At 36.2% G+C, this 14,029-nt stretch overlaps 1 protein-coding gene across 1 annotated transcript in view; it reads left to right on the top strand.

The window, feature by feature from the left end:
- The first annotated feature begins 421 nt into the window (after nucleotides 1-421).
- The window catches only part of dpp6a (dipeptidyl-peptidase 6a), a 280,730-nt gene continuing 267,122 nt past the window's right edge, over nucleotides 422-14,029 (top strand). The window contains exons 1-2 of the mRNA XM_007555698.2: nucleotides 422-674; nucleotides 765-832. Coding sequence (XP_007555760.1) covers nucleotides 776-832 — 57 coding nt within the window. The 5' untranslated portion in view covers nucleotides 422-674; nucleotides 765-775. The remainder of the gene's footprint in view (nucleotides 675-764; nucleotides 833-14,029) is intronic.

Here is a 14,029-nt window from a genome sequence, read left to right as displayed (position 1 = left end):
GAATGCATTCAGCTTATTTAGCACAGAGCCTCATTATTCCTGTCTTCTTGACTGTGAACTTTAGATTTTTTGTTTAAGAAAAAGTTGGACGGTTAAGCTAAACTAGTAGCCTAATTTTAATTTAAGTCACAGCATTTTTTTAATTTCACATTCAATTTTGCTGGGATTATAATTAGATTTTTATGTTTAATCTGAAGAAAAGGCTAAGCTAAGACATTTTTGATAAGCTTTCCAACTTTTCCTAAGGAGTTTTTGCAAAAATATTCCAGCATGAAGTTAAAAACAGTGGAAATGTGTCATTTTGAGTTTTACTTTTCTGAAACTCCAACCTGTAAATGTTTTTGATTATTTGCATTTTCAAGCTGTGTGGCATCACAGTGGTGCACACTCGCTGCTGTGGAGTGGGAGGTGATGTTGACAGGCGGAGCCGTCACGGCGGAGATGCGCTTGCGCATTTCTGCGCAATTCCAAACGCGTCTCTCCACCAGCCGGAGCGGCTTGGAGCTCCAAAGCTTCTCCAAACTGCGCGCACGGAGCGGAATTTCTAACCCGGAGAAGTGAACATATCCACGGATTTTACTCCTGTTTAACCAGATCTCAAAGCTGGACTTCATCTTAGCGCACAGGAGGATCAATCAGTGATCAATCAGTGATCAATCAGCGCTGCGCACCTGGTAATTATCACTCAAACTCCGCACCGCTCTCTGCTCCAACTTCATCTTTCTCCAGCTCTTCGCTCTTTGCTGTTTTGTTTTTTTTTGCAGAACTTCCCAGCATGAATCAAACCGCGGGAGCCACCAATGCGTACCGCAGATGCTCCAAAGGAGGGAAGGTGAGCGGAACTTTCTGTGACAAGTTTGGATCTGGTCTGAACGCGGCGCTAATTAACGCCCACGCCGCCGCAGCGTGGGGGGGAGGGAAACATGGCGGAAGCTCAGAGTTGGGGCTTCACGCAGCTTTCGGCTCGGTTTGACATCTGTAATTAATGCGGGCACGAAAAACTGAATTTGGAAACTTTTTGCTGATGAAAACTGAACTTTTATATGAAACTTTTCTTGAAATTTTGTTGATTTTAGCGATGGGGTTTGACAAAATGCGATGTCTGTCACCGGGTTTCTCAATTCTTTTTATATCATTTTGTAAATGTGACTCATCTGGTTAGTTTGGGCCATTTTTAACAGGAACGTGAAATGATCTAGTCCTGGTTATTTTTTCCTCTTTATTTACTGTCTCTCGTCCAAACTCGTGTCTTTTTCCGGTTTTGTGACCTACATTACTTCTGCTGCTGAGGGGAGAGATGGAGGATGTGGGAGGACACAGAGGGGACAGCATGACAGTCTTTTCCTCAAAGAGGAACAGAACCAGGCTCTTCCTCTACAGATGTGCTTCTGTCAGCATCGGCGCAGATGACGAATGAATGCTTATCATGAGAATACATGACACCTGCAGGGAGCCTCCACTGCAGACCCCTGGCTGGTGGAAATATCGATTTGTGCTGCTGCAAGCATCTAGAGATGATGGAAGAGGTTCTGTTTAGAAACTCTGCTAAATGACTGGTGGATGGTTTGGATTGAAGTGATGCTGTTGAGGTGTTTAGTGTTCGCTTTAATGAAGACTCAGACTTGTTTGTCTTATCAACAGATTTATAGGGACTTTTGTTTAATGTTTTCTATAATTTCTGCTTTTTTATTGGGATATTCTTATGTTGGTTGTTTTTATAGGCAGTTAAATATTCCCAGGATTTCTTCCCATTTTCTCCAGGAGTGCTCCTATAATCCTGACATTGGGGGCTCAGCCCACTGCAGGCATTTATACCAAATTGGATAAGCTTTTTTTTTTTTTTAAAGTTTTGTCTTATTTTTACATTTACAGCTCTAGAAAAAATTAAGAGACCACTTAAACTGATCAGTTTCTCTGATTTGACTCTCGACTCAAACATATATCTATGAACATTGTTTTATTCTATGAGCTACTGACATGTTTCTGACATTTCAAGCAAAAATTTTGTATTTATTAGCAGGAAATGAGAAAAAAGATGCACTTCTTTCAGACCTCAAATAAAGCGATGAAAACAAGTTTATGTTCATTCAGAAATGACAATATTAATGTTTTAGAAATCAGTATTTGGTGGAAAAACCAGGAGATTTTCAATGGGGCTCAGTGCAGTGGCCTCCGTTTATGTTTTGTTGAAATTTTTAATTGTTCAAAATGAAATTAGAAAAGAAATGACTTTAAAACGCAGGCTTCTCAGAGATGAATCACTGGGACACATGCATCATTGTTGTTCAGTATTGATGGATTTTCTGTTTAACACAACTCAAAATTATTTGAAGTATTTTCATACATTTCTTCCCTGTTGAGCAAATCTAAAATATTTGAAAGTTCAGCTCAGGAAGCTGAAATATGGATGCAATGCCACTTGATGCAGCCAATCAAGGAGCGACATTCATTTGTTTCACTTCCTGGGAGCAGACTGGATGATTAGTGTAGGAGACGGTTTCTTTTCGTATTTATGCATATTAACCTTTTAAGTTTCAAATCTCCTCCTGGATATTGTTGCTTATTTTAATTGTATAAAGTTCTTTAAATGTCCCGTGAGTAAATATTTTTGACCAATTCTCCATAATAACTTTAACATTCAATATCTGGCAGTTATTTAGACATTTACCGTCTATAAACAGTGTTTCATCAGATTAAACTAAAGAAAAACATGCTCCCTGCAGTGGCGGGAGTGAAATTACTGTAATAACCTGATACTGGCTGGAAAGCACAACGTCTCCCCTTTCAAAAACTGTTTGAATGTTTCACATAACGCAAAGTATCGCAGAGTTATGGTACTGCAAAGTTGGCTTGTAAAACTGTCATCAGTGACGCCCTTGGCCAATGAGGGTTGAGATACATTTGATGTTTGAACTAGCAATATTATGTTAATTTATAGCACAATAGAGTAACTAGGTTAACTTAGTTAAAATATATATATGACTTAAAAGAAATTTGACTTTAATTTCATGCCTTGAAATTGGCCCTCTGTCTCTTTAAAAATCTTTCTGAAGCTCCGCCTTCAGGAAGTCATCACAACATGGCTCCTCTGTTAACCCTTTAACAAAGTTTTTACTAAGAAGTAGCTCCTATAATGAGCTCAGCAGATGTGCAGTTCCACCAGGTGTTTGCTAATTGCTGCTGGCTAGTCTGAAGGAGCTGAATGAGGGTTAATCTGTGAGGCTGAAGCTCAGAAACTGCAGCTCAGAGGAGGAGCTGTGTCTAGAAGGCGGGGCTACGTCCACCCAGGCATTTTGCTCAGCTGAATGGTTGCCATGGGGCAACCATTAGCAGGTGCTAAGCCCAGTGCTAAGGGGTAGTCATCCAGCCGGCAGCCATGTTTTTGAGTTAAGAAATGTTTAAAGTTGACAGGAAATAAAAAAACAAAATCACTTAGTAGTTATTCCTAATTGGAAGGCTGGAAGATTAAAACCCAAACACCAACTACAAAGTCTTAAAAAAAGGCAATAATTAAAAATAAATAAACAATGCTAAGCCTGGTGGGGGCACAAGTAAAGCCTGGTGGCCTGCCAGGCTTATAATGCACTGTGGAAACCCCTGATTTCCCAAACATGAAATGCAGAACCACAGCAACTCCCCAGGTGAGGGAATAACATTAAAATTCGATGTAAAGCTCAAAAAAGTGGATTTTGCATAATACTAAAACTTTTAAATGGTTTTAAAGAGGATCTCATGTATTTTCTTTTTGTTTGTTTTGGACCCTAATCCTCATAAATACCATAAGCTTTATTGACCAAAAATGGTTCAGTTTATTATCTTGGTGCTTTTAAATTGATTTTATTGTAAAACTTAAAGCAATGTGATGCTATCTGCTGAATTCTTTCCTTTTTAGGACACCAATAACATAGAAAAGTTGTATTTCTATCACTAAGCTGCACATATTGGAGAAAATAGTAAAACTAACAATTTTTACTGTTTTTACCCCAAAAATATGGACATTTTTTGGGGGCTGAGGGTTAAAACATGATTTAAATTAAATTTCCTTTGGGATTAATTGGATATATGCACACTTATAAGTAAAACTCTGGTGTTTCAGCTTCAGTAAAATTAAATATTAACATCTTAAGCTATATTCTAATAATGAATTAATGTGTTTTAGGTATATTTCCTTACATTTAGAGTTTTAGGACATGTTTCTGAACATTTAGCTCGTTTTGTTGCTGCTGGTGTTTTTCCTCTGCTTTTGTTTTTATTCCCAGCAGGTTGACTTTATTATCCATGTAATATTTATGGTGTCCTTTCTCTCCCAGCTTGTTTCTAATTCCGGTTCGTTTCATCTCATCTTTCCCACCGACGACGTGTGAGGAAAAATAGACAAAGCGGCTCTCCAGACAGCAGTTTCTGTTCCAGCCACAATAATCCGCAGCATCAAACTCTTTTATTGTTTCTCCTTTTTTTTTTTTTGTAATTGTGCCCATTTTTAAAGCTTTGGAGAATGAGAACATTTCTCTTTTGATGAGCATTTGTTTTTGTCTTTGGGTTTGCAGTCGTGTTGAGACGCTGCGTTGTGAATTGTTGGCTCGGCTCGGGTCTGCGTGTTGGACCGGATGAGCCTCCGACGGTCACGGCTGTCCGCTCCAGACGGCAGCCTGACAGGTTCATAAACACCTGAGAGGAAAAGAGAGCAACTGGGCTGCTTCTCTAGATTATTTTCGGATACTTGAGAAATCTATTTGACAGCGTGGAGAAATAAGACTTGGGTGAAGCTTTTGGAAGCAGCGTTGTTGCTGCTGTTGGATATTTGTAACGGAGAGCGCACTGGGACCAACCAGACAATAAACCAGAGCAAGAGTAGCAACATATTTTTATTCTAGTAGTTATCAAGAGTAAAAATATTTTGCAAAAAGTCGACTCAAGTGCTGAGTAACTGATCACAGTTCCATTTAAAATTTATAAAATATAAAGTTTTGGTATTTTAAGGATGAAAATGAGAGTAATTCATGTATAAGTAATGAAAATGACTAAATCTGTCAAAAGAAAATGTTTCCAAATGAGTTTCTTCCAATAAAAACTTGTGAAACTTTAAATCCAGAAACTTTACTCAAGTAAGAATAAAAAGTAGCCGTCCAAGAAATTACTTTAGTAGAATTAAAAAAAAAGAAGTATTTGGTAAAAAGTCGACTCAAGTAACTGATCAAATTATCAATCATTTGATGTTTAAAACTACAAAATAAGAGACCAATTATAAAGTTATATAAATAATGTCAGTTTGGTCCTTAAAATACCAAAATCTTCACATAAGTAAAAAAAACAACAATCAGGCAAAATTATTTTTCTCCAAATCGGTTTTTTCAATTAAAAACTTGCCTATATTTAATAATTATTCACTTAGAACAAGATAATATATCTTATTCAAAAGGTACTTGTGAGCAAAAATTGTATTCAAGTAAGAGTAGGACTACTTCAACATACTTTTACACTCAAGTAAAAAGTAGCCATCCAAGAAATTACTTAAGAATAAAATAGTATTTGGTAAAAAATGTACTCAAGTACTGAGTAACTAATCAAATTATCAATCATTTAATATTTAAAAACTACATAATCGGATGGACTAAAATATAAAGTTACGTGGAAATTTTGTTATTTTAAGGATGAAAATGAAAATAATTTGTATAAGTTGCAAAAAAATAACAATCAAGCAAAATAAAATGTTTCCAAATCGGTTTTTATCTGTAAAAAACTTATTGATGAACTTTAATAAAAGCTGCGGGTGTTTGTCTGTCTGTCTGAATTTTGGTTAAAACATGTTTGTTCTTTCATTCAGTGGGTAAAAAATCCAGAAAATTTACTCAAGAAGAGAAGAAATACTTTATAATAAAATTACTAAAGTAGATGTAAGAGCACAGCATAGTAACATTTCTTCTAAAAGTAATTTTATTTTTCCAAAAGTTACTTAAGTAACTAACTAGTTACAACCCAACTCTACCTTAAGGTACAGATTCAGTTATCCTGACTTTCATTTTTACCTATTTTAATTTTGAATATTTCAAACATGATGGCAGTATAAATGTAATGTTCGAGTTCATATTTTCTGTCTTCAAGTTGTTCTGAGACAATTAATCAATTGGAATAATCAACTAAATTAATAATCGACTAATTGAGTGCAGACTTGGGGGGAAAAAGGGGAAATTTTCTGAGGGAAAAACGAAATAAGAGCCAAAACTGTACAATATTTATACACATTCTGCATTTAAGATAAAGTTCTAAAAATGGTTTAGTTTTAGATTCACTTATACTCAAATTAAGCACTTTTTGCTATTTAATTGCTTAATGCAAAAACAATAATTGTTGCATTTTACGTAATGTATAAATGTTTTATTTAAAAAATGAATTGAATGTATTTCTGATGTATAAAAGTCAATTTTATTTTATTTCCCCATCTGCTATATTTCAGTGTTTTTACTTTTATTTCTACTTTTAATAATTTAAATTGTTTTAAATTCAAATTTTATTCATCCTTTGCTCTGCACGTTTGTGGTGGCTGCTGCTCTTAAATGAGCTCTGCTCGGCAACGACCTTTTAAAACTTCAAGGTCTTTTTCACATTACATCCAGTTTCCAAACTTAAATGAGAAGAGATCCTGACTTATCAGCTTTTCATTAATACGATTCAATACGAGGAACGAATGGATGGAGGAAAGAAAATCCTTCATCCTGTCGATATATAATCCACTCTAATGTATTGAGATACTTTGGGTTTATACTTTTTAGATGGCTTCTTCTGTTAAACTCAGTATTGAGGCAGAGAAGTGGTGAAATATTTATGCTGAAAGTGAGAAAACAAATGAATAAAACAAGCCAATCTTCTCAGTTTTTGTCTGATTGTCAGGCGGGATGCGGCGGTAAAAGGTCGCCTGTTGAATCGTCTGATACGACGCCTTCCTGGGAGGATCTGCAGACGTTCCTGTGAGAATCGGCCCTTTTTGCAGCTGCTGATGTATAAACATGTTTTTCCTTCTCTCGCGCAAAATGTACACAAACCAGGAGTTTGAGTCGGATCGTCTCCCTGCTGGCTGACCTGATGACTCACTGCAAACTCTGATGATTATGTTTTTCCTTACTGTAATTTCATGATCTTCCTGGTTGCCGTTATTACTCAGAATTAATTTTCTGTTTCTAAACTATGCAGTTTAGAGTCTTGTATGATGGATTAAAGTGTGGATTCAATTAAATATATTTCATTATTATGAAATGTTGACATTATGTGACTGTTGACATTATGTGACTGGCATAATATGCCAGTGGAAGTCATAAAGTACGATCCCGTGCATTAAATTACACTTTAAGAGGTTTTAAAACAGTTAATTTGTGCTTGATTTGAGCTTGTTTACAAATTTGAACCAACAGTGCATTGCCATTTCAGGAAGTGGAAAAGTTTTAAAAAGTGATTTTAATTTTACTTAAAGAACAAAAAAATTAACAATTTTACTGATTTTTAAATGAATACACCTGATATCCGCATGGACCAAAACCATTCATAAATAACTGTTTTAATAGTTTAAACACCAAATACACCTTAATATGTGTTAATGCAAACAGAGGAAACATATTTTGATCTACAGCAGAAGCTAACGTCACTGGTCTATGGGTTCAACCAATCAGCGAAAAGGAAAAGGCACGTAGAAGGCGGGCTCTCTTCTGATAGGTGTATATGGGTGCGTTCACTCTGCAGCCTGAAGTGACCCAATTCCGATTTTTTTGACGTAATGCAACCTGTATCCAATCTTTTCATGGCAGTGTGAACAGCACAGGTCGGATTCTTTTTCGAATGTGACCCAAATCCGATACGTATCCGATTCAAATGCGACCTAACGTCCAGGTCTCATTCATCCGAACTAAATGTCACTGATTCTCAACACATCTCACTATTCTGCGTCCTGATAAGCGCAAGTTGGAAGAAAAACAACCATGACGGACTATAATGAGGATTAAGTTGTTAATATGCTGCTCTGGTTGGACAACAACTTCAAATATGTAAGCTAAGCTCCACCGTTGGCCTCCATGTTTACTTCCGCAAACACTGAGCACTTCTTTTTATGGCAGTTGGCAGAACACTTAGAATGCTGACGCTATTGCGCCCTCTACTGCACATGTGGGACACTTTCAGGTCGTTTGCCCCTTCACACTGCAGAAAGCATACAGGTTGCATTTACTGGCAGTGTGACCAGCCCCGGCAAAAAAATCTGAATTGGGTCACTTCAAGCTGCAGTGTGAACGCACCCTATGAGGTTTATGTAGGTTGCCCAGTCAGAGTTGACTCATGGTTGCTAAAAACGTTACAAGACCTGACCGACTGATGTAATAGGTGTAAAATATTGAATAAAATGTTGTGCTACACGACTGGCTTTATTTTCACTCTCACATTTAACTTTATGACACACAAAAGTTAAACGTGTGTCATAACACACGTTTAACTTACCATTAGCTGTTGAATGGATCGCCCATATTGTCTCCAAGTGTATTCTGGGTAAAGCTCGTCACCAGCTGTCCACCAACGTCATCATCAGTCGCATGGCAACAAAATGCTCTAGCAAACTAGCTAGAGCATTTTTACGGACTAGGTTAACACGAGTGGAGCTTCATATAAGCATAAAAGTGGAGCGGCAAAGCAAAAAGGAAGGAAAAAGAGAGCAAGGAAACTGGACGCATATTTTGTTCGTCGTCTTGGAGATGAACCGGACTTTTTGTTGGCAGCGATTCAGGCCCGCCAAAACTGCCCACCCAGCCAGGGAGAGGGGCTAGTTACAGGTAGCAACTCTAACATTATTCACAATGTGTGAGTTAATTGACTGATTATGAATTGTAGCGGCCCAACCGCCTAGCTTATATCCCCTTTTTTCTCTCTCAGCTGTGATGTCTGGGACTGAAGGATGAGTTATAGTCGGAGCCAAGACAGCTGAATGGCGTTTATAGTTGAGGCTTAAGTTAGAACCGCCTGCAAGACATCTACCAGATCGTCCAGTTTGTGTGAACGGCTGTTGCGTACCTGGTCCAACGCGTCAGCAATAAACTTCCAGACTCAGATGAAATTGATAAAATGTCAAAATGATCTAATCGCTATCCGTGGTGCTGAACTGCTGGTGTACCAGGGAATCCTCTCATTAATGACTGAGAGGTCTTCAGCGAAGCTCTGATCTCTTGCTAGCTGTGTTTCATTTGACCAGAACATAGGGAATTACGAAAATAAATTTGATAAGTGGAATTTAATAGTTTTGCGGTAGGATGACTTGGTTTTTCAGCTGTATCAAAATTAGAGTATTTCACAAAACTGCAATGGAATCACTTTTTTCGCATCACCAGTCATGATCAACATCCGGCTGTTACTACTGCTGGAAATGACGAAGACGACAACAGGAAGTACTTTGAGGATAAACTTATTGCGTGACTTTAATTGGATTTCTGATTTAATGGAAACACTGCCATTGTGATATTGAGTTTTTTCGACATTAGGAGAAGATTGAGAAAGTTTTGCGCACATTTTTAATGGAAACTTGACTACTAGTGATGCTGTGGTCAGATTTGATAAACTGGTGAAGTCTCAATGAAGTTTTTGAAGGTGAAGTAATGTTATTCTACAAATTTAGATCGTATGTCATTGAGTTAATCAAGGTAGTGTTTTGTTCAATTTTTAACTAAATTATTGACTACATATTAACTTTCATCGATTGATTAAATAGAGCCAATAAACAACTTTATTTATCCCAAAAAGGGAAATTCAGTTCACAGCTGTATGGTCAACATGACAAAAAGAATAGAAAAAAAAAAACAATCTCATGCAGGCATTTCAGGATCAAAACAAATTCTGTCAGTTCAAGAAACATTAAAAGACTCTTGTGAAATTCATAAGAGACAAAAAAACAAAAAACGAAAACAAAACGGGCTCCTTGGCTACTCACAACTACAATTTAGAAACCACATTTTCTGTGGGGAGCAACTTAAAGTTTTGGGGTTCCAGAGTAAAGGGGGTTGAATGTCTGGCATAATTTTTAAAATACATCTTTCTTCCAATTTTCAACTGTACACCACTTTGTGTTGGTGTATCTTAGTCAAACACGTTGCAATTTGATTTGATTAAATGACAAAACACTATTAAATGTAATAAATTTAATACGTATTGAAAGTTTTACAGTGTTTTGAAAGCAGGAATTGGGTTTAGAGATAAGATGACATCTGGTAACCAGTAGAGGGCAGTGTTGCACTGTAGGGAAGTGAGCACTGAGAATCCAACAATCACAACAACACTGCCATGTTTTTTTTTGTTTTTATTGTTTATATTTATCATACAGCATCTCTACTTGTCTGGATCAGATTTACAATCTGTTTCCAATTCTAATCTGGCAAATATTTAAATATTTGGCTCATTCTTTCTAAAATAAACATTTTTTCCAAATGATTTTGCTGCAATTTTAGTGGTATAAATGGTATTTCTCGGTTTTATATAACCCGTTGTCTCTCCTGGATCATTCCACAATATAACCTTTCCTCCGTCTGTGTCTCCAGTTCCTGCTGCTTCCTTTTCTTTTCTTTTTTTCCCCTCTCTCCTCTTGGTCACAGCAGGATAGTTTGATTATCTTGGCCCCTGACAGCCCTGCGGTACTGCATGTGCACACTAAGTCCCAATTAGCTCCCTCCGGTTTCAGAACGTTTGCAACGTTGCTAATCTCTGCATCAGCAAAAGCCAAGAAAATCCCCCCGTTATCGCCCTCCGATCGTTTTTGATTTACAGATTCATGATGAGAATATGAAAGTTTCATTTCGGTCCCTCTTACCTGATTGTGCAAACGTTTTAAGCCACCCCTTATTTCATCACATTTCACTCCCAATCAGTTTAAAAGTATTTATACTCCTTTAAGTTTTTTTATTGTCATATTCAAGCAGAGCCGGCCCAATACATAAGCGAGTTAAGAGGCTGCTTAGGTCCCCCAGGCCACCAGAGGGCCCCCCAAGTGCACCAAGCTAGCATAACCTATATTTAAAATAACATTAAATAATGCTAACTAAATGATATTACACATGGACAAACAATTTCCATATTGTTTTTTGTAGTTGTACAATCAAAAAGGATTTTGAGATGCAGAGTGGTGTTTAAGTGCATCATATTTTATTTGAAAGTAGCACCAGCTGGTAAATTTTTTTTTACAGAAAACAAGTAGGATATGAAAATGTGAAAAGAAAAATGGAAAAAGTACATTTTTTGTTTGCTACTTTTATTAGGTTAAAATCAATAAACATAACACTGGTATGATGTAAATTAATTACAAATGATGCTATTGACAACAGGTAGGATACGGTTGAAGAACTCATAAGTGTTTTATATCAGTTGATATCGACAATTATTGATTAGTTTTTTGTTTTAAATATCTGAAATACTGCCAAACTGGTGGTGTGACCTTTTCTGTTTTATCCAATTTTCACTCCATGCCATTGTTTTTTATTTTGAAGCATTTATGAGGTGAAACCTGAAACTGCTGCTGCACCAGTTACTAAGCAGGTTGTTGCTAGGTAACCAAAGAAGGAGCGTTACTAGGTAACCAAAGAAGGAGCGTTACTAGGTAACCAAAGAAGGAGCGTTACTAGGTAACCAAAGAAGGAGCGTTACTAGGTAACAAAAGAGTTACCTATAACTCTGAGTTATAGGTAACTATATTTGATTCCACCAATCTTGCTTAGCTGTTGAGCAGATAGTCTTTCGTCTGCCTACATCTCCCAGAATGCTGTGCGGTTCTGGCTCGGAGTTCAGTGAAAATGTACATTATATTTAACATTCTATCAGATATTTAATATAATGTAAAACTATTGTTTTGTATTGGGCCTTTGTAGATGGAGTACATTTTTGTCAAACTAAGATTTTCTAGAAAAAACAAGGAGATTTTGGAGCTCCAATAGTTGAAAATCTGCAAGGAAAACCTCAGATTTTGAAATTAATCTCAGAAATTTTCAAGGAATTTTCTAGAATATGAAAAACCAAACATTAGTAAAACTTCAAACTCAGAAATTTCCTAATTTTTTGCTAGAAAATGCCAGACTAATCTAAAAATTTCTGAGTTTTTTTTGGCAGAAATGCCACAGTTCTGTTCAGTTGAATTCACCCACATATTTTAATGTAATTTCTCTTTGGGATTAATAAAGTATTTTTCAATATAAATATGCAGCATAGATCTTTGTTTCAAAATGCTCAGTCATTTGTTTCACCAACTAGCAGCAACACATCCATTCATCATATTTCTGTTGACATATTTTTCTTAGACATTGCAGAATCCAAGTAATTATTATTATTATTATTATTATTATGGTACTCGTTTCTTGGTTTCATGAGACGCGTAGTTGCAAGGACTGTCGATGTTTTTAAAATGTTTAAATGCTACTTGGTTTTTATACCTCTTAATATTTATATTTTAAAATGTTTACTGTTAAGTGATCAGAAAGGAAACTGAGTTTACACGCTTTTGGATCGACTGGACTCTTTAATTACCGCGGCTTTGTTGGGCCACTGCAGGCCAAACACGAATGCAAATTTGCCGAGTATTGATCTCGGCTCTCATTGAACCTGCCTGCATTGTAATGCACAGTTAACACTCCGTTCTTCTCTGGGCTGTATGGAGATTGATTTAGCCTTTTCTTGCCCTATTTTTTTATTTTTTTTTGCCTTCTTGGTGAAATAGGAAGAGCGTTTCTGCCTCAATCATCTCTGCTCTTTGATTTCCGTTGCACTCGTCCTCATAAACTCCTTCCTCTCGTTCCCCTGATGCAGCCACGCCATCGGATTTGTCATTCGCGTGTTGATGGTGCTTTTTCATGCTGCTCTCAAACACAGTCAGTGATGAGATGAGATGTCCAGAGTGTGAACATAAAAAAAAAACAAATATACTGAGTTCATATGGGGGAAGTTGTTTATGGAGTAGTCGGAGAAATAAAACTCGGAGCTACAGCTACCTCTGTGGAATGAATAATGCAACACAGAATATGGATTTTTTATTATTATTTCAACAACAGGAGATGAAATGTGTTTACTTCCTAAACATGTTTGTTCTAATTCTGCTGCTGCATTCCTGTTTACAGCGTACTCAAAAACTGTACTCAAGTAAGAGTACTTCAACATATTTTAACTCAAGTAAAGGTAAAAAGTAGCCAAGAAATTATGCAAGAGTAAAAAGAGTGTTTGGTAACACAAAGTCTAATAAAGTTCTGAGTAACTGATCAAATTATCAATCATTTAATATTTAAAAATTACACCATCAGACAGAACAAAATATAAAGTTTAGCGGAAATTTTGGTATTTTAAAGGACGAAAATGACAAGAAATAACAAAATCAGAATAAAGCGTGTCATCATACAATAAAATCAGTTTCTTTCAATAAAAAAACTAATTAAACTTTAACCAAAGCTGCAGGTGTGTGTCTGTTTATGGTGAGTTTTTGGTTAAAACGTGTTTATTTTTCATTCAGTGGGTAGAAAATCCAGAACTTTTACTCAATTAAAAGTAGAGATACTTTATAATAAAATTAATCAAGTAAAGGTAAAAAGTACAGCATCGTAAAATAATACTCAAGGTAATTTTTTTTCCCAAATAGTTACTTGAGTAAATGTAGTCACTATGAAACTCTGCCTGTTTGTGTGTTCAATACTGCAAAAACACAAAATCTTACCAAGTATTTTGGTCCAGTTTCTAGTGCTTTCCTTGAAATGAGACAAACTGACTTAAAAGTGACTTTTCAGCAAGATGGAGGCTTGTTTTAAGTGAATAATCCCTTAATATTGATGAAAGAAATCTAGTTCTATTGGCAGATTAACTTATAACATGGGAAAAATGTCATGCAAGTTAAATAATCTGCCAATGGAGCTAATTTTTTTAAATCAATGTTAAGGAATTATTGAATTAAAACAGGCCTCTAACTTGCTGAAAAGTTACTTCAGTTAGTTTCTTATTTCAAGTTAGATACTTGAAGCTAGACCAGAAACACTTGGTAAGA

The sequence above is a fragment of the Poecilia formosa genome, unplaced genomic scaffold (assembly GCF_000485575.1).
Source record: "Poecilia formosa unplaced genomic scaffold, Poecilia_formosa-5.1.2 Scaffold72, whole genome shotgun sequence".
In the NCBI taxonomy this organism is placed as follows: Eukaryota; Metazoa; Chordata; class Actinopteri; order Cyprinodontiformes; family Poeciliidae; genus Poecilia; species Poecilia formosa.
The sequence above is the reverse complement of the archived record's forward strand: the minus strand, read 5'-3'. Positions and strand labels throughout refer to the sequence as shown.